This window comes from Varroa destructor, unplaced genomic scaffold (genome assembly GCF_002443255.2).
Source record: "Varroa destructor unplaced genomic scaffold, Vdes_3.0 BEIS01000002.1, whole genome shotgun sequence".
Lineage (NCBI taxonomy): Eukaryota > Metazoa > Arthropoda > Arachnida > Mesostigmata > Varroidae > Varroa > Varroa destructor.
This window is the reverse complement of record NW_019211455.1, coordinates 13,726,263-13,748,526: the sequence shown is the minus strand read 5'-3', so window position 1 is coordinate 13,748,526 and position 22,264 is coordinate 13,726,263. Positions and strand designations below refer to the sequence as shown.

At 41.8% G+C, this 22,264-nt stretch overlaps 1 protein-coding gene across 9 annotated transcripts in view; it reads left to right on the top strand.

The window, feature by feature from the left end:
• The window catches only part of LOC111243619 (uncharacterized), a 126,507-nt gene that overhangs the window by 89,615 nt on the left and 14,628 nt on the right, over positions 1-22,264 (top strand). For all 9 annotated transcript variants that reach the window (XM_086981649.1, XM_086981651.1, XM_022789421.2 and 6 more), the window contains one exon: positions 9,787-10,017. In XM_086981649.1, coding sequence (XP_086837775.1) covers positions 9,787-10,017 — 231 coding nt within the window. The remainder of the gene's footprint in view (positions 1-9,786; positions 10,018-22,264) is intronic.

Genomic DNA, 22,264 nt, shown 5'->3' with positions numbered 1-22,264 from the left:
ATACATGTCAGTGCAAGCAAGAAACACTGACGCCTAACCTGGCAGGTGATCCTACCGAATGGGGGGGGCAAGAATGGGACTGAATGAAGTAAGTCAACTTTGATCCTAAGATAGATTTCACCGTATTCTACATATCTGTAATCTCTAATCTGAAATCCTCAAATGTTATGTTAATGTGAAAATGACCAGGGGCAACGCGGCAACTGCAACTATATTTACGTGAACACTAAACGGTAACACACTGACGATTCGTCTATTTCCTGGAAACGCTATTTTATAATAGGCGAAATGTTAACCTCGCGCTCAGTCTTCAATCCGCGCAAAGTTCGTTAATACGCCAAGTTAGCTTTTACATAAGTTGACACACACATATATATATAGGTCACATTGTATCTGAAGTATTACTCGTGGACCATTAACGTAAAGCTAGATGGTCCGATCTATTTGCTACTAATCCTCTAATACAGATAAAATTGTAACCTGTCGGTATTCGGGTAATATTAAGGAGGAGAATATACGGAGTATTTATATTGGCTGTATATGGAAGTCAAGACAATATTTTTCCAAGGTTCTTCGTGATGCCAGACTCGCACATGTATATAAATGTGCACTAAATATCTGTGGATTCAAAAAATTATCTAGTACGAGATACACCAGCTTCCTTAGATAACAAATTCACCGGTGTATTGTGGGTTCATTTTGAGTTTGTGCCGCGCACTGTTTTTTGACAGAGCCCCTTTACTGGGGCAAGGATGGGTAAGTTCAAATCTAGCGGATTTTAAACTGGCTAATAATGTTCCCTGAATAATTCCTTGAAAAAAAAATTGTGACGAATCAGTATACAAAGCAATCCCATATATGAAAAATGTGATCAGGTCCTTCACTTTGCCTGCTTCCCTAATAATGCAGAACTTTCATTAAATATTTTTATTTTATAAAAATGAATTTCCATTTATGGACGCATTATACTATTGTTTTATTATAGTACAACCGATTTTACCCATCCGAATCCCTAAGACGAAAGAGACGATACAAGTTATTGTTATATTTACGCGCTGTTTAATACTAAAGTGGATCTCATTTCAGTTGCGGTTTATTTACGATCAATAGAGAGACAAATGGTAAATTTAATTTACACGCGTCATTTTTTCTAGTTCTTTATAATAATAATAATAAGCTGGCGTCGCTTCTGGTTCTGATATTTGCTTCCTTAAGGAGTAAAATATCTATTGTATAAACGTATTTGCAGAGCGCCATTGGTTGGCTTCATTCGTGTCAGCTTTCGCTCTCTGACGTTTTTTTTCAGCTATTATGCCTTCTATATTTCAGTTTTATTCTTTCCTATTCCCACGAAACGATGCTTTTCAACGCCCCGAATCGAACCGTAGTTGTTCAGCCCATGTTCCGGATGCAGATACAGAGGCCCGACCCAGCTACGCTGACCAATAAACGCCATCCAAATCTTCTTTTCTCTTTTACGATTAACGGGCAGATCTGCCGCAAAAAGACCCTTCGACGTACACATTAGGCCAACGGCCCAGTTGCCTACCAACCTAACTGTTCATTTAGGTTTTATTGTTTTATCTGTTTACCTCAAACCTATCAACACCGTCAAGTATCGCTGTTTGCACCTGTCTGGTCAACCCGGTGTTTCTGTTCTGGCTGACCAGTGTATCGTTGGCATCAGGAGATGGTCAATGATACCGATATCGTTATCTTCGTTTACTTGTGCGGTAAATTAAACTCATTCTATTGACTTCAGTCGGCTTAGTAGACGGTAGCGAACATCTGTCCAAGGCAATACCCGGTTTCGCACCAAGACCACTTCATAAGTTCCTAAATATAGCAGAAGAACACATCGCCTAGTTCCATCAATACCGTACCAGATTGCTAGCACGAAAGATTAATGAGCAAAATATGATAATATTCCAAAGAACCGTTGAAAAAAAGGTCAAAATTGGATCGGAGCCATTTTTTTTCATAGGGATACACGATCGTTTATGGTATCGTTTCATTTGCGTGGTAGTTGAGCACCATCAGTCTGGACTCTCTTTTAAACTCGATCCAACTGAGCACCTATACTGTCTAACGTAAACAATTGACGACTGCCAGGCGTTGATTGACGTTGCTAAGGCCACAATGGCTTTTCAACTGTGAATTCTACTTTTGGTATAGCGCGCTCGCACTATTAAACCTGCTATTTGCTGTCATTAGCGTAATTGTGTTATTGATTTACTTGCGTACGTTGATATATTACCTAATTTTCTGATGTGATTTTGGCTTGTTCGTGAATACGCCTTTTGGCGGGCTGCAAAACTAGCCTATGTGGAACGCTTCCCTATAGGAATAGGACCCCTACTACCTTCCATTCGACTGTGGGAAGTCAGAAGTGTCAAAATTTCTTAGAGTGGTGGAAATGGAAGGATGAAACATAGTCGAAGACAAAAAGATTCCTATCCATATTGTAAATGAATGCGAGCGTAACTGACGCGGTTTTCAAATTGGGCAGCATCCATGGTTAATCGATACGTCTTTTCGACACGTCCCTAACTCTCTCATATTTGCCCTTACATCGGTATTGAGCGCGAAACAGCGGCCTACGCGTGTCTAACAAACAAAGACGGAGCAAAAGGTACCTATCACTCGGTATTTACTACTCGTGCGTGGTAGCGGCACTTTACGGTGCTCCGCGAGCAGCAGCCGAAAGCACGCGTCAGGTAACTGCCGAGCGTATTGTTCTGCCTGTCGATTTCTATTTGATTTAACAGAACGTCATTACGATATATGGCATACACACAAACGTACACGCGCGATTACAGGTGTCGACGCATAGCCTTGAGATACACTGGGCCGTGCTAAGCAGTCAGTAGTAATAACGAGAATTTCCTCCCGTCTTGTAACAAGAGTGAATTGCGAAACGTTCAAAAACGGCCAATAGGTGCTCCTGCTCTCCGCATCCGGGCCTTTGTTCCTCTATTTCCATAGATATATTACTGGTTCGACATTATTCAGTTCTACTTGTTTTGCTGTTCCCGCTGCCAACTGCTCGTGAGAGACAAGGCACCGCCTGTGCTAATTTTGCTGACCGTATATTTCGGCCTCCATCTATAACCCGCAACTGCTGGTATCTTTTAGTGCCTTGTTGCTCGGCCGGCGTCTATTTTTTTGCCCATTTAACATCAACTCTCGTCTACCCTTATGCCATAATTGCATTTAGCTTTATCGTTAAAGCGTCACCCCACTATGAAAGAGTGCTGAGATCCACCGTTGTTTTGCTTGCTTGCTTTCTTTAGCTATTGGCGGTAACAGCGTCATTTGTTGCACTTCGTCTTCGTCGTTTTCCACGTCTCCGGCACGACGAAACTCCTCACCCGATTTTTCTGTAATCAGCCAAGGACGCCAGGTAACAGCCCCTGCGAGAACTAAACGGCCAGGCGAGCTTCGATGATCGACGGATGCCCTGGACGTCGCAAAGATGGGGATGACGGAGACCGTTACAACGAAACTAAAAGACGTTGCTTGTTCGAACCTGTCGTCGCTTGCATTCGCTCCGAAATGAACTTTTCGTGCATAGTAAATGGGCACTAAATCGTCGGACAAGGAGTGTTGAAAGAACTATCGACAACGGCGGCAATATTACCCCGGCAGCAGTCGCGATCCAGATTGTTAGCTGTTAACAAATAATTGACAATTGCAATTACGAGTATTACTATTAAATAGATACATTTAGAAGTCAAAACGTCCACCGAAAGCGAATCTACGTGGCCAGAACGTAGCCAATTTTTAGAGCTATTTTGGACACGGTTGCTTATAATTGACCACACATTAATGGCAGCTTGTTATCCTATATCTTGGCCCTTGGCCCAAATCATCTCACAATGCCGTGGACCCATGGGCATCTTTAGTAACTAAATAAATATATAATACATTTATACAACATACGTCAATGGCGATCGCTTGCTGTAGTGTAATCACTATCATAAAAGACGCAAAGAAAAAGGGCTATGAAAAGTATCGTTTCTTCAAGAATGTGTACTTTTTTTTTTACCGACCATGCAAACAACGACCTATTCTGCCGCATGAAGGTAACCTGCCGCCACCATATGCCATAGCTATGGATATACAATTATATACTCTAGCGATGGTACGATGAAAAAATTACGAAAAGAATTATCAAGAAACCTTCCCTGATCAATTTTTCTTATATATATATTAGGTGTATTAAGCCAATAAACATATGTCGTCTGATTGTGTTATTGGAAATCAATTTGTCAGTGGTGACCATCAGAAACTGCAAGCATACCATTGTGGTAATAAGCAGTAGGTATCAAGAGACAACAGCTGGTATATCTAGCGAACAGTGGCAGTTTTCATATAATTTTAGCACGCTTAAAAGTGGATGCGGCGCGCTCTCCACGTTCAGCAACGAATGACTGAATGATGATTGATTTACGTCCCGGGTGGCAGAATTGCCCCGTAATTACCCCGCGACGTTATTATGAAAATTACAGATCTTCGTGCGAAAAGCGGCCCTCTCTCTACAACGGAATATCTACTATTACCATTAATAGAATTTTACTCTTGTTGCGCATATATGCGCAACCTTTCTATTAACTGTATATAAGTAATACTATAATTGTCCGTATGTATATACACTATATGAGAGTAAATAAAATTCCATAAAGTAAATCGCTCGAATCGTGTCGCGGTGGCAAAGCAATACATGCGTCGAAACAGCTATAGCAAGAACTCGAAAGGTACGCGCGCGACAGCGGAGTGACACGCCGAAGTATAGGAAGGGTGAAGGACTCCTTTCGTATTTAGGGACTTAGTAGTGAAACAATTAATATATAATAGTATGCTGAAGCCCACGTGCAGAGCAGAATGAAGCATGCGTAGCCAAGGCCACCCCGTCTGCCGACATCTTGTCGAGGTTCGATGTCCGTTATCCCCGTAGTTGTAGCCCTCAATGACACGCCATAAGAATCGTAGTCCTCAGGAAGTCCTGCCAGCAGCTAACCATCCAAATATATTATATTTATGTTATATTTATATTATATTTATATATATCGACTCGATTTATGCGTGCACAGTGGTCGAATTCCGCTTGCAGTCGATGGTAAGGATAGCTACGAGTCCAACAACAAAGACCCGTGTTCATTCGTACGTCGATATCGTGATGTAACTCAGTAATGAGCTCAGATTGCATCTGGGCGCCTACGTGACAGAGATGATGCCATACATGATTACATGTAGTGCAGTAAACGTTACGTTCAGTAACGAGGCGGTAACAGTAACAACAACGGTAATAGCTATGAATAGTAAAATTATACACATATATATACACAGATAGAAATATGATAATCGTGAAGCACCGACACAATGGACTTTGCCCAACAATAATAATAACCGTACAATAAACGGGTACATATAGAAACAGACTTATTTTGTTGAAACAGAAGGGGAGAACAGGCAAATGTACAAATACTAAGAGAGGAAGGGGCGAGATGGATGTGCCTATGTTTATTCATCAGGTACGGAACAGAGGACGGATAGATATATATATATATGCTTGCATAGTTAGGGAGAGTCCTGCTGTCAGGATGGTCGGGGTGATCAAAGATCTTCACCGCGATGCACCTAAAATGAACAGTCGATATTTGGACAGAGCCGTCAGTGACTGGAAAATGATTCCTCCACCAAAAGCCAAAACGAAACTCACTTTGGCCTTGAGTCTTCTACATAGAACGGACAGAAAGTAAAAGTCTATATAGTTAATGGTAGACGGAGGAAAAAAGGTAAATCACGACGCAACTGGTTGGTATCTGAGCACAGACAACTCTGTCTGGGAACGAAGCCACTTCGAGATTAACTAACGTGTTCTTATCACTCATATGACAGGCTGTAGCGTGTGAAGACGACAGCACCACTTCGTTGTTGGGTCGGTAATCTGGCCGGAAACTACTAACAAACGAAGTTCTTTCTCTATTAAAAAAAAAAGTTATTCTTTTGTAAACTGCTATTTTTCTACATACATTTGTCAGCTAAATAGCTCCCTGGTAAAGCAATTGTGAAAATGTCGACTCTTGTTTTGCAGCTGAAAAGTGCATTATGCCCCGCAAACTGAGCTATATTGTATTAGATAAGAGAGTAAGCCAATGAAACTGTCAATACAACAATGGCCTCTGATCAGATAGCTTCTGTCGTATCAGACTATCTTCAAACGAGGTTTTGGTATTTCTATTCAACTACATAATAACTTGATAATCATCAAGAAGAATGGGAAAATTTCCCATAAAAATCTCGTAAAAGCCTACCGGTGTTGTTACTCTAGCCACAGTATAGTAATATACATTAATAGCTAGATAACTAGTTTTAAAAATTCGACATTAAAATGATCGTTCTAATTATATAGTAATGTTTCTTTCTTTCGCAATGTTTATATATATATATATCTATATTTCCCGCATTCATTTGGATACTAATTTGGAAAACTTAAATGGCAACTAAGTTAAGTTAGATGTGTAAGTAGTGAATACCTGGCCCCTTACGATTCTACATGCTTGTATGAGTATATTGAAGTGCGTATAGTAATGTCGTCAACTTTTTTCTCCAACGTTCCCAAATCATCGTCGTGTTCAGCCATAAAAACAGGACCATATTTCCCGGAAGAGCTACCGTCATTTGTGGCCTGCAGACGGGCGAGCCGTAAACAGCCGCAAAGGGTTATCACCGTTAAAAAATCGGAGCAATCAAAAGAAGTCATCCTAGAAATGACTGCATAACAATATATTTCTAGGTAAAAAGACATACGGGCGTGTCGCTCCTCGCTGCCGCATTAATCTACCAATGTTACCAAATCTTTATCAGCAATTTTACTATGGTTGATCATAGCGCTCATCAGATTTCTCTACCAGATCAATATGCGCATCCATACGAACTGCGTACAACCATGTACGGGGTTGACCCGTAGAGCTTCCATGCACGATGTGTGTATGTACGTTCGTATTTATATGTAGTTACTCTTGAATGTGCATTTCAACCATTATCATTAGTTTATCGCTGTCAAAGTACAGATGCTAACCGTGGCTGGTCGGCCCACAGTGGTCGCGATAGTAGCAGTGGTCAATGGCAATTCCGTCGGGTGTTGCCTGGCGCAGTGGGGCATCTGGCTTCTAGCCATTAGGGCGAATGGATTCAGTTGACACTTACGTTGCTTACGGATACTACAACAACAAACTCACTTCTTTTGCTATCTGGATAGTTTCTCTATGATGCTATGTTCAGCTGCCGGCTGTTCATCTGCCCGGCTGTTACTTGTACATGATTCTGAAGGACATCAGACCGATGTAGCAGCTGTCACATCTGCTGCAGCTGGCGTTTCTATTTCGAACGAATCGTTCGTCGACGGAACCCACAAACTGATTGAAGATGCACAATATAACTAATGTGGGATAAAAATACGAGAAAGTGTTCAAACCGCTATACGCGTCAACTTGTTTAATAAACTAAATGGCACAGGAAGACGCTTGAAGGCTCGACGCTTTAACGTGCCGGTCTCAGTCTTGCGGCCCTACCATCTATAGAACGTGCATATGCTTAACTTAATTGAGTCAATGGTGTGTTAATGTTCATTCTTATAATCAAATGACATTGAAAATTGCTAGAGTGTCAGAGCGTGTTGGACGAATCTCTGACCCTGGTTAACACTCGCCGACTGACTAGCTATGAGTCATTTGAGCTGTAATAATAATAGTAATAGTCAGTTTATCCTGGTCGTGGCTTGCACGAAATATTACTGCCACTACCCTTCGCTGTATTTAGCAGTACGCTAGCACAGTTATGCCCGAAAAGAATAATAAGGCTGAATATATGGAATAGATAGCTTCACAGAAAACGGCCCGAAGTCCGTCTCCATGGTTGGCTGGCTGGATGAGCGGGCATCTCACGCGACGAGAGAGAAGGCGAACCACGATTTAAGCATCGGAGCCAGACTCGCCCTTACTCATTGTGCCACTGACATGGCTGGCGCGCCACAGTTAGTTGTCAACGCTTATATCGTATATGTCTACCACATTAATGTGTTTGAATACGCAGTGGCTTTTTCTGAAGTAGCTCTTGTGTGCGCCGTTCTGTCTGTCGTATCTCTACTTCGGCCACTGGTAAAAATGGGCCCTTGCTCAGACGCCATTAAATATAGGGTAACGTTTGTCATTACCACAATATAAAACCAAGTTCTAACCTCTGGCGCCTCTAAACATAAGTTCGTCTCCAGGCTGGCTCACTGGCCGTAGGATACGGTTGGCCGGACCGGATGGCTATGGTCGAAACTATGACCTAAACCATCAGAAAGCGGAGACATGCAGTCTCATACCGGACAGCTACAGAACCCCTGTCAGAAATGAGGTTGCCACTTCAACCACTACCGCTGCGGCCACTATTAAAGGGAGAAAAAGCAAAATAGACGCGAACACCGAACAGCGTAAAACTTGTAGGGCTGACACCGGTCAAACGACTGGCCGTTATAGCTTGACCGGAATCGGCGACTGGTCGCCGTCTCTTGAGCCAGAATGGCAGAACGTGGGGCTTTTCTCCTATAACGACTACGTACATCTCCCACCTATCACTGCGACAAAACCGCTTCTAAGGACCTGCTGTGCATCGATTACGCAATGCTGTTCAGCCATAAATACGCAGAGTTTACTGAAATAGCCTTCATACTAGCATTGTGTACGAAGTGGACTTCCGTCTTCGAGAGTAACGCAGCGTTTGGTAACGGCCTGGCTGCGTACTTCCGATTTTTGTCTTCTAAGGTTGCAATGTGGTAAGCAGATGTGGCAGACGATACTGGAGGAGGTTGTCTTTCTCGGTGTATGTACTTCATCATTGAATGCCGTAGGCGTCTAGCGAAGCTAATGCTGAATAAGACGGTACTGTACACCTGTGTCCATCTGACTATACGCACTTTCGTCCTCATTTCTAGCTATGAGGTAGTTTACACGGCTTATATTCTAGCTAGGTCGATAGGTCAAAAGGTACCAATCTAAGGAATACATACAAGCACTTATATATACACATATATATATATATATATAAGTTATTCCATCCATCGTTTTTCTGAATACCTCAAAAATCGTTCATAATAGTACTGAATGTTTCACCGTTAATTTGTTGAGCTAGCCGCACAAGCTTGATAATCTGCGAGCATGCCAGATATATTATTCATATCTGAACGCAAGCTTACCACAAAAACGAATTATAGCAGGTGAAGAAGGAAGCACAGGAACTTTCGGAATTATGCCAGTCTTTTCAATTGCATGGAAGTAATAAGCATAGCGTTTTATTCGCTGGATCGATAGTGGCGGGTGAGAGGTTTTGGAAGTCAAACTCTTCAAGAGGCTCGGAAAAGAGCTAACCTTTTTGTTGGCGTTCGGCTAGATGTCTTGGGTTTCTGCGCTGAAATAGTGCCACCGGGGGCCCTTCCTCTTACTCATCTTTGAATTTATCCGCCGGTAAAACTACCTTTGGCTTAAAAGATTAGGTGAAGTATCCTCAACTAACGTTTTTGTTGTTGAAATTGTTACTAGCTGTCAGTTGGTCTATGACTTTTAGCTTTGAGATCAGGCGCTATTTGTATGCATGGTATGGATGATTTCGACATTACCTCTTTGCAGCGAAATTATTATAATTTTGTGAAAATGTTGAAATGTCCCTAAAGCACGCCTAGCGTACTAATATTCGATTTATAATACAATTGACCTTGTGAACGATTGCTCCGTTCTACAGGACCACATCCAGGAAGTGCTGCACAAATGGGAACAGATCGATGATGAGATCTGGGCAAAAATCATCTGCATGGAGCGTAATCGGCGAGTGGCTAAGGCCTATGCTCGAGCACCCGAGCTGGAGATTAACGGAAGTGCCGACGGATTCGATGGCTTCAAGATCGGCTTAAACGCCTTTGATAATCCGATGCGGGACGAAAAGACACACGAAACAAAGAAGCGCATTGGCATGGTAAGTGTTCTCTAACGACATTCTCTAACATTATTGTGGTGGTCTGTTTCAGTAGGCAAAAACCCTACAGGTAGAAAAAGAGAAAGTTTCATCAATTTTATATGAAATGGGTACGTGTAATTGAATGGACCTTGCAAATCATAGAGACGTTTCACGTACGAGTTTCTGAGTGAGTCAGGAGCCGCGAAACGACAACAATTCATTGTGCTCATCGGCTCCAGCTGTGTTACAGACTCGTTATTCTATAATGTCTACAATTATATTACAGAGAGTATTCGTAGAAATTCTGATTCTTAAATGCATCGTTACCGTTATTCTCATTATTATACACAAGAAACATATGAAAACAGAACTATTTGACGATTGCGGGTTGCAGAAGCTCATGCATCGAAAAGTCATCGAAACAAAGTAATGATTAGAAGTTTGCTATTAATTTAGGAAGGGTTTCCATGAATAAATTCTGATTAGCCCTGCCTTTATTCCGAAGGAAGCTGTCAGATAGATTCGGCATAAAAAACATCTAATGTGACTGAACGAAGTTTACAAATAAAGCCCTTTGGTCAGAGTCGATTTCGAAGAAAGCGTTGGCATGCAGTATTTGATCTGAAGCATCTATATTCGTCCACGGCTTCCTTGGAGTGGGCAGTGCGCACCAATTCGTTCATACGATGAATGATCACACGATACACAGATCCATAAAAGAGTAATAGGGTACTAACTTACTAGCGCTAACGTGTGAAACGTATACGACAGTTTTGTACAAATAGATAACGACTTCTTTATTTACACTAATTGAATACTGGCACAGGGGCTGTCAGCATGAGGACAAGCGCATGTAAACTATACGTCAGCTTTTAAAATTCGCAGGGTCTTTTTCTCTCCGAATCAGTGTTGGTGTTACGTTGAGTATATGCCACATCTCGATAGACGATAGAGAGGTACTGCTAACACAACCGAATCAGTCTTTGGGCGCCTTTCCGGCAGTCATGATGGCGACGTTAAGAGTCTGAGGCGCGATTTTGCGTTGTGTAGATACGTCTGTATCAACAACTAAGCTGCATTAGAACAAAAACAGGAGACAGGAGAAGATGGCCTGTATAGGCAAAAACAGCTTATGAGTCCGTTAAAGTACCTTGGAACACTGAAAATAAAAATTACACACCTATATATATATACATACATATGTATATCGCAAACTGGAATTTATTTGACCCTGATAGAATGTAAATAATATTCAAAGATCGTTTCTTTTGATCTAGAGTCCGCCAGAACCAAGTACTTCTATTAATGTAAATAACAATTTATCTCAGCTCTCGTCATTTGGATTACAAGTAAAAAAGTTCGTGTTCAGACTAAGCCCCCATGTTCACGTAAAAAGCCGTCGAATGAACCCGCTAAACACTACGCGCCTGCCATGCATATCTTGTACCAGTGTCGTCCTTTTATTAACACGGTTTCTTAAATATCCGCATTATATACGAACGTATAAATAGATGTATATACATGTAAAACTAAACGCTTGCCAAATTCATCGATGAAACCGGCATTTGTATGCGTTTTTAGTAACGCTAAGAAGAAGATCTGAATAGCTGACACACAACGACTAACTTAAACTGCCGCTTTATTTATCTACACAGTTTCTGTTTATAATAAAAACAGTAATATCAGTCGCTATGGAAATAGACATGTAACTATGTGTCCTTGGCTAATACGTTCGATAACTTACTCCTTTTGATCTCTGTCTGATGCCCTTGCAATAAATCACTTTTCAACTTTATCCAGGCTAAAATCCCGTGGGTTTTCCAGAACTGACTCACTTGCCCCTGCTGTGACAGGCTTTGGCTACAGCAAGAACAGAACGGTCGCAGATGCAAAGTACTTGCGAAACAATTCAGACTTTCAGCCAGCGGGCACAAATGGCTGTTGATGATGCTATGCTTTTCCTCGGTATATTGGGGCTGCTAGCGGTACAGCCGTATGTGAGACAAGGCTGAATATCTGTAAGCTAAAGAAGTTGTCCAACTGTCCGGCAGAACAATATTGTCTCCCCTATTGATGCAATGTCACATCATACATTTGTTCCCGCTTCGATTCTATAGAGCGTACCAATTTGCTGATAGCAACGCGCCGCCATAATACATTAAATATCTATAGTATTTTCTACAAAGAAAAAAAAAATTGTGCATATAATATCTCTTTACATTCTTATGTATTTTCTATAGGTAAGTTATAGCTAGCCACCATATTGGCATATCTATTGCTGTGGTAGCATTGTGCGGACCTATAAAAAAATACACTTACAAAGTTCCTGTTCGTACCAAACGAGGATATGAAACCACTTTACCAACGAACTATGAAGAAACAACGCAATTATGGCTGTTGCGATTGCGTATTTGCTACGTTCTAGTTGTGTATGATGTTATCTATAAAAAAATATTTCCCCCTTCAACGCAGCCAGACGATTAATGCACGGTGAGGTAGATCAAATCAATTGCTTTTTTTTTTTCTTTTGTTACCAAACTGAAAGAAACCTCATTGGAAGTACTCACCATCCTTCGTGTGTGGTGGCCGATGCATGAAAAAGTAGCAAGCTTGAACACCTCGTATTGTCTTTGTTTGATACCAACCAAAAAGCTGGTGTCGAATGTGTCCGTTCCTCATTTTTTTTCGTTCGCCTCTCGTTAATAGTAAATGAGAACTAATAAAAGTTAGGCAAAAACTGATGCGATTAAAGGCAAGGTTATTTTATTAGTTACAGTTATTTAAGCCTATTTTGTCGTTCGCTCTTTACCCTTTAATGCCAATTGTCAATACGGTGCCGCAATAGTGACCACGGTTTGTTCTGCGTAGATGCACATAATAACGAAATTACTGAGCGAGAACACCTCAGCTCAGATAGTCGTTGATTTGTATTCTCGTGAGGTTTTCATTTCAGTGCTCGATCCGGCGTCACCCTAGTTATCAAGCACGGGCCTTCATTACAGAGATTTGCCAGCGTTTTGTCGCAGCAATAAAGCTTTTTCTATTTAGCCAAGAGGTGGGTAATCAGCTAAAAATCTCCTAACAACAATTCCGGCTATCATCACCAGGGTCTTTGCCGCTATCACCTATTCGTTAGAAAGAAGAGCTAAATTTTTGTTGAACTTCTTGTCCGAAGCAACTGGCTATAATAAATAAATCGTGCTGGCTGTTACTGCTAAATATGATCACTCGTTCACAAATTATAGATATCGATATTCCGACAGCGGGTCTTTAGGCGCCTGCTTGCTGTTGCTGGAAGTAACGATGACAGCCTTACGAGGAAAATATTAACAGAAATGAATTCGTTAAATGTACCTGGCATAAGCACAACTAAGCCACTAATCACAGACATATATATATATATATATATATGTCATATATATATATATATATGTATATTGCTGAGCTATTTACGAGCGGTCGGTGTTTATCCCAATTCAAAGACAACGGGCACGTCAAGTCAGGAAAAAGGCAACACAATTTGAGGGACTTAGATGGCGCTGTGGCAGGGGACTGTGCCAATGGGGTAAACGAGTGGAGTCGCCGACATGTGCAGACGACACGTAAACTTTGTTCTTTTGCGACTGCTAGAACGCTTGCGCGGTGTGATCGGACGCAAAACTGCATTATCACCCTTTGCTACTGAGCCTAGCACTGCAAAAGAAATTCACGTTTATCTAAAGTACACACAGTTGCTAAATCTATATTAATCCATTGAACATTTGTGATAGTCGCGAACGTCTCCAACAGACAGATGGAGATGAGTCACAAGGCTACTATCATTAGCAGTATCATCATCATAACAGTTATGACAGGGGTTGCGTAAAAAGGTGAGGTGGAAGGACGCCCCTTAAAGTCATAGCACTAGAAATTGAGCTATTATTAGATCTAAAATTAGCATAATGCTACATATGGATATACCTTAAAATAAGATGATGTTATTATAATTACAATTACTGTTGAAGTATGTAGAGCAAATCTATTGGTTTGAAGTGGGGACATTCTAGCATTTATAAAAACTGTAAACATGATGGGGCAGTAAAAACGTGATTATTCCTGCCGACTCCATTTGATTTGCGTGACAAAAGAGGAAAAAAGCATAGAACGACTGGTCTGTGCAGAGCTTAACTAAAAGAAAAGAACGGTCGCAGCTGGTTTAGGAAGGTATATCTCTATTGAGATCCTAGCGAACAAAAATAACCGGTATAAAAACCCATATTCCAAACCATATTCTCTAGGTACAATAGACCCTTTGATGCTACCCAATCAGGCGTGTTTAACAGTATCTTTGCCGAAACTGAACAGCTCACCATCTAGCGACAACTCTTGATTATTATATGGAATGTAAGCTTTCATCAATGAGATGAGCCATTAAAGTAGCATAGCATTGCCGTCAAACCCATTGTTGAAACTATACTTACTAGGCGCGCCATGTGCAAATACACGATGGACTTGCGCACTAATTTACGGTGCACGTATACGCAATATATCGTCTGACATGCGATACGTACGCAAGTACGTATCATCTCAGGGTTCATGAGCTAATACTCAGAATTGTATCAAATCTCTGCTTAGCGGTTTAATTATCGTGTTCGGCTTGTTGCGAACGGTCAGCGCAGGAACCGACTTTCGTTGTTTAGCAAAAGATGGAAGTGGTATTGGTGGATGGGTCGTAATCTTTTGAAGCCCTTAAAGTTGGACCCTTAAATTATTTTGTACTCAACATATATGCTCAGAGTTTTGCTGCCATCTGATTGGCAGAGGCTATCGAGCATGATCATCGCCGAGGAGAGCTGCGTGAACGTGAACTGCGAGAGCGACTGGGGACATTGTACATTGCATCCCCGGTGGATGCAGGAAATACACTATAATAAATATTCGCATTGGACCCTTTTCAATGCTCCTAACGGTCTTCCCGGAAAATATACGTCAGGATACATTACAGAACAAACGAATGATATTGCCGACAGATCACTGTTCGACATCCAGTAACTGACACGCTTCAGCAAATAGATATTCATTGGCAGGTTGTCGAAAGACGGTTACGTTTGCTATGTCTGCACGTCCACATAAACAGTGGTAACGTCTCTATTTTAACAGGTATGAATTGTAGGTCTTCTTCTGTGGGCGCATGATCCCCTTTCAAATTCCCAATGAACAAACAGCGATTCCAAGTGCGCAGCTCGTGAACCACACCAAATGCATTCTATCTATTACCTTTGACTTGATTTAGCTGAGCAACAGAAGCAGCAAAAAAACAAACATCAAATATACCACATTACTGCGACGAGTAACAAATAGATCGAGCTGATAAAACTTCTTTCATGACCTCTTTCATTTGTAGACATGACCAACGATCTCCACCTCCACCGTCGCTGCTCCGAGTAACTGCTCACGTCAAACTACATCTACATCGTATAACGAAGAGCCAGAATAATGTTTTGCGCCAAAACCGATAGATTAGCAGTTTGCAGTTAATTTTGGACCAGGCACGGCATCAATAGCTCGACATGGGTCTGTTAGGGTCCAAACGGCATGTTGCTATATGGCCGCCGTCACTATGCCAACGGCTGGTGGCGTCACATCACTCTAACCTGACGGCGGTCGTCTCGAGGTGGTGATGGACTCGATAGTCGGTGATAGCGTCCAATGAAGTTGCATCAGCGTGGCCTAGTTAGCTGCCCTGTCACCAGGACTGTCGTCGGGCAGCGTAATCCAGTGATATATTTTCCATCGGCAAATATCTTAAAAGATTGCTCCAGTACAGACGGAGTGCCGTCGTACAATATATGCACACGAAGGATTATAGCTTGTACATATTTACAACAAATGGCACATGTACGCAAGTATCTACAGCTATTATGTGCATGTGAAGGATACGTGTATTTTGACGGCGGCGTTGACGCGAGTAACGTTTTTGTAGCACCCTAACGCACAACTTGGCATGTTTTCATGTTCTATTTTGTACACGTACATATGGATATGCCAATTGATGGGCAACAAAACAAACGGTGATTTTATGCGTTGAAGTAGAGCGTTTAACATGTCAATGCTGCTGCCGCTGCTGCTGCTGTTTCCGGCTGGAAACAGGACAAAAAATCGTATCTGTTGCTTCTGCCAGTGTCTACCGCTTAGTGGTGCGCACTTACCTAATCGCACAGGTACCAATTGTCTACTTGCGTCTTCATAACGAGCTTTCGACTCCCAGGAAACGCTATCGTTCTTAACATGCACAAGTGGTCCCCGTGAAGATACGGCTGATGTGCCCCATCGTTACCATGTTATTAGCGATAGTGTAATCTTTTTGAAAACTCAGCGCGTAACTATGTATTTATCACAACGGTCAATATGAACTGTGTGGAATCTACGAATTTTTACTGCGGTAGAGGTGCGGCATTTGGCAATGCCTTCCTCAACATCGACATGACGAGTGCGAGCAGAAGTTAGACATGCTTCAAACCTTGTATTTGGGCGTTGTCAGAAATGAACAGTTAAGGCGCAAAATCTTTAATCTCTGACCGCTGAGACAAGCCAGGACTTAAGAACAGCTAATTCGGAAACAGATTTCTATTGTGTTATTTGTACAACGATAATATATTCTTCAAAATCCATTTCACCCTTCCAAACTCCTTGCCCGCTCCGATACATATAAGCTACGCTAATCTAGCTCGTCGAGTGCTTAAGGTTTCGTCAGCCCACTGCTGAAGACGATTTGCCAGACCGATGCTATAGAAATGAGGTTACTTCGATGTGTTGGGCTTTCACCCAGAACGATGTACCAGTGAGCTCTTATGGCATTCTACGCATGCAGCCTCGGCATATGTCTAATGCCATCCAATAGTCTCGAAAATTACGATTATTAAAAATCTGTTTCATTTACTAGTTTATTGTATATGCACCTTTCGACCTTACTATTTATTGTTGATTTAATCACACCTGTCGCGTTGTGTATGTCATAGGCATAGTTTGGCCCAGCGACTTCTGCCGGTGGACGTAACTAGGAATAGACGAAGATCGGTTAAATATACGCAAATTGGTCGCACTGATTGCAGCGATACTGCCCAATGGACATGTAAGCTCCGCTGTAACAGAGGCAACGGGCCGATCGTCGGCAAAATGTTCGAACTTACGGCGACATTATCGTTGATAGCATCGTATGGCAACGGTTCACGGACGACTAAGAGAAAGCCGAAAGTATTTGTCGGGCAGACAATAAATCTAGGACAGTATCATTCCCTCCGCCATTCGATTCCGTTAGGTTAGTCCATAGCCGTTGGGCTGTTTGAGGAGGCTTCGCAATACTATGGGCGAGTATGCACGAAAGCGTCAATGCAACATAACAGATTTAGTAGAACAGAACATGCGCAGTGTGCCAATTTTACGTTGCCTTTGAAGCCACGCCACAGACAATCGAACCGGACTAGGCAGACATGTTGTAACCAGTCGATCAGATACCAAAATGAATGAATGAATAGGCAACAACCCATTTAGGCTAATATATTTCGGGATGATATCGACCCAAGTTCAAGTACATCCCAAAATACTCTGCTGTCGTTTGCAGACCCGCCAGTTGTCCTGGGTTTAACTTATCGATGTATCCCTGCGTATTCCCAAGTGTGTAAATGTAGTTAGCTTGAAACTTTTGATAACGTCATATTACTATAGATGCAAAAACTCCTGTTAATACTGCTGTAGCTGCTGCCGTTGCTCGATGAAGAAAAAATGGCTAAACAAAATGACATATATCAACATAGAATTGTCCGCTCCGGCAGACTGGCAAACATGTCCAGTGGCGATAAAAAAAAAGCCATGGAAGCGTGTCACTGTTATTGCCCCGTCCCAACTCTCGTCGGTTGGCGCCGGTATCGATGTTATTTCCGTTCTTGCTGTGGGTATTGTTACTGTTACCGCTGTTGTCGTCGTCACTGCTTCTGTTGCATGGTCGTATAATCGGGGGACAAGGACATTTCTGAACAGATGATACGTATCATAGTTGGCTCTTATTCTAATCTACTACGTACACATGTACTAGCAGTCGTGGCGTTTAGCTCATTTTTTCCGTCATTCGCTTGGGCTATGGAGGTTTCATGTCTCAAAAACAAAAGCGAGACCATCCTTTTCTTGTCCATTTGCCCCAGCGCCGATCTGCTTTTTGCCTTCATCGGCCTGTCGTTCCGTCGTCTACCATAAACAGTGCGCGGTGCTTAGAACTGCAGCAGTCACCAAGAAACTCGATCAGCGACGGGTCATAACGACGATCTCGATGGCGACCTTTGTAAATCACTGAACATCATTAGCAACAACAAAAACAACGGCAAAATCATCACCGATAACGAAAGCACGAGCTACATCCTTATATACAACGTTGCCACCGGCAACGCTACCATTTGCGTCATTATTACATTATGAACTCGTTGCCAGCAGCCGAAGCAACTTCAGTAGCAGAATTCAGCCTCATCTAAAAAGTCCGTGTCGTTTTTGGCGAAAATCATGCATCCCATCGTTGCACAAAGAAACAGAGCAACAAGCTGTTTGTGGATGTGCTTGTAGGCACGTGCGTATTTGTATATATGTTTGCGTGAACATTTGCTTATTGTTTACGGTTGTGCTTAGTTCGCCTTATGCTAACATATTCAAACGGCTGCCGTCACCGAATAGTGGCTCTAAACTTCAAACGATTAATTTGATTGGACAGGAAACTAGCAATAAACGTTAAAGTTGGGCAATTTTCAACAGCGAAAAGCTATCGCCGGTTCATCGCCACGACAAACCTCGTACTTATCGAACTAATCGTTTAGTTTGCGACCTGTCGAAATATCATCGTTGTCCCAAAATAATATATTAATAAACTCATATGCGCACGCGCAGAGATATCGTCGACGTGAGCTATATTTTATGTCTTTTGAAGGGGTCCGTTTTGAGGGGTGATGTTTACTGTCATGTTCGCAGACGCCCTCAGATGTCAAAATGCATTTTGACAAGTTAAGAGTGGCTGACCATATACAGTTGTTTTGAGCCGTTTTCGGAGCACTCTTTGTTGCTATCGCCGGTGGCCACGTCTGTCGACTACCGATTCGGTCGTCACTCGCTTGCACTCACTGGAGCTTCGTATCTATGCACGACTTATCGTCAAATAGTTTTGTACACACGTATTTCTATACTATGCGCTACAATGTCTTGTATAATGACGAGCAGACTGACAGCCTTCTTTGTCGTTGCTTCTGTTTGAGAGTGTCAATCGACAGCGACGTGGAAAGAAGAAAAGATGAAATCATCCGCAAGAGAGAGACTAGCCAAGTGATATAAACACGTAAATGACTGGGGGCAGATCCGCGACATAACGTATAAGGCCGATTAGGTTCGATAGTAATAACAGTGATGCAGATGATAATCACAGTACCTTCAATGCACAGTGTGTCATTTGCTTCAGATACACGTAGAGGCCGGAGCGCGACTAGATATGATTTCGAAAGTACCTGGCAGACAAAAAAATATGTCAATTTTAATAAAAACACAATTTTCGTAGCTTGTGTCACAATCGACAACAAATTGGGCGTTTCAGGGTCGTTGTCAGTAGACTGCGACGGGTTTACGGAAATAGTCTTTTTGTATTATTTGATTTATTATCGTTTTTATAATCTCCCAATGAACCTAGGTTGAATCTTTTCGTTTCTAATTTATTGGCTAAGTTACCTAACCAACCTATAATAGAATAGCTAGCAAATTTACACCTTTCAAAGCAAGTAGAATGTCAAGTCTATAATATATTTGTTATAATTGTGTGTATATGTCCTTGTGGGGTATAACTCCTTGTGGACCCATCAAAACCTTAACTGCTTTTTCGAATCAAATACTTTTTTTTTTCGGAAATTTTTGTTTATTGGCAAAAAGTACAAAGACAAAAATACTTCTACTTAGCTAACCAATCGTAGTTAGTCGGCGGCAGTGGTATTGCTACAGCCTCGCTAGGAGTCCTAGGAGTCTCGAGCCGTCTCATACGTAACCGTCCCGAACGAAGCCTGGGTTTAGCCATCCAGATAAACGTTTCTTTGATCTTCCTCTAATTTTAAGAAATCAGATGAGATCCTTTACCCGTTCAGTCAACGTGAACGACAAATCTGTAGTCAGTCAGTTTGTTTGGTAGGCACTTCCATATAAAGCAGTTCATCGCGTTCGCCATGTAGATGCTGTTTCTTGACCGTTTCACTTGCGGCAGGTGTCACAAACGCGACATCAGCGGGCAACAAAAGGGTAAAATTTTGCCGACTTTGTGGCAACGACGATGGCTGTGATAGACATCTCTACAAATACAAACCTTTCTATAAAAAACTAAAGACCACTTACGATGAGTAATTCGCTTCCTTCCATTCAACTACTTCCGTTATTTGCTTGTCATATGTATTATGAGTAAAGCGTATTATCACCCTGATCGCCTAGAGAGTATGTTCACCATTCGGTACCTATCTAAGCCATACGCATTGCGTCTCGTTGTAACCAGCTTTAAGTATGTAGATCCTGGCATATTACGCTGTTACTCTACCAACCCAACACACGAAATACGAAGCTAAATAAACAATTTGATTATTTTTTTAAGTGGCTTTTCGGCATTGCTAGGTGCATCCATATAGCAAAAGATACGTACACAAATATGCTTTGCCTTGGATAGCGTAGTAGTAAAACCCACATGGCATTTTCACTGCTTAAGTTGGTTAATTTCCATATTTTAAAATCTTGAGCCGTTGGTTACACTCAATGTTGATTTCTTACGCGATGTTGCTCAGAGCGATTACAATAGCGCATCCCCGATCCCGTCGTGTTTTTCCTGTCGAAAGCCTTAGAACCCGAAAATTTATACAATGATTTACCGAAATTGTCCGCCTGCAATCGGGACTGATACATTCTGTAACGGTATTTCATATACCTTTAATAATTGCTAATCTACCTTAAAACGATTGCAGCGCCAATGTATAACTACTATTTCAGGAAAATTGGTACAACATTAAACGTTTTCCAACTAAAACTACGTCGAGCTGATTGGCTACTGTGTTTCGTATCGGAAAAAGTTTCCGATAATTATTTTTTCGTCGAGCCCCAAGCCTGCGAGTCGTTGCTTTCCGCTATTGCAGATGGTCTACATATTGAAACCTGTAAGACAGCTCGGAATTCTAACTTGGTTTTTGCTTATAGAAAAACGCCAGGCGCTGATAAATGCAGTCGAAGAATAAAATGAAGAACATTATGAACTCCACAAACTAGGAGCACGACATGGTCTTCATGACGCCATGATAGAGAAATTTCTGTAGTGGCAACACTGGTAATTGTAGAAACAATTTGTTCACAGCACAACCGTCATACTTTGTCATAGTTAGAACTCGAAAGAGCTGTTTCTACTGATAGCACGGCCGAATAGGCATATAGACGAATACGTCGCCCATGAACAGAATCCTTCTGGGTGCTTCTGCGCGTTTCCCCGGCAACAGTGTACCGTTATATTGCTACCTAGAAGTATCATTGTGGCTGTGCTATTCAATTGCTGCGTCTGGTTCCAGCGTTTTTTTTTGACTCTGTTGAGCTGCATCGTTCCTGCCGTGCGCCGTCGACTGTCGATACTTGTCTGGTCATTGTTTATAACTGTAGCCCATCATCACCGCATCCCGATTTCTGTATGGATGACAGAGAGTCTTTTCATCCCACGATGGAAACGAGCGGACAAAACGCATTTTATCGAGGCTGAACATACGTTGCCGTCGAAGCAAATCATACCTATGAAGATACGAGCGGCCGTCAGCTAGAGAAGTTCACTTTGTGCGTCCTAGCGCTATTTTATGTTGGCGAATAAATGTAGGAAGTAATCGATATTGTGACCAGTGACACCGCTGCTGACACCGCCGTCGAGCGCATACGTCCTTGTGTTCGTACCAATATGCCACGTCATGACTACAGGAATGAGTATTTTGTACCTGTGTAATAGAGCGTGATAATTCGGACCGTATACAAAAATGTACCTATTACAATTATCCGGAGTCAATGCGCGAGATTTTCGCACACGTTGACGAATCTGTGTTGACATTAAACTAATCTAACATATGATAAGAAAAAAATTCTATGAATAATATAAAGCCATACAAGCAAGCACACGTATTCTATCTAAATAATCGTAAGGGAATATTTCTCTGATATTGAGTCAGATCATTACAAAGTGAATAAAATGACGAAAAGAATTTGT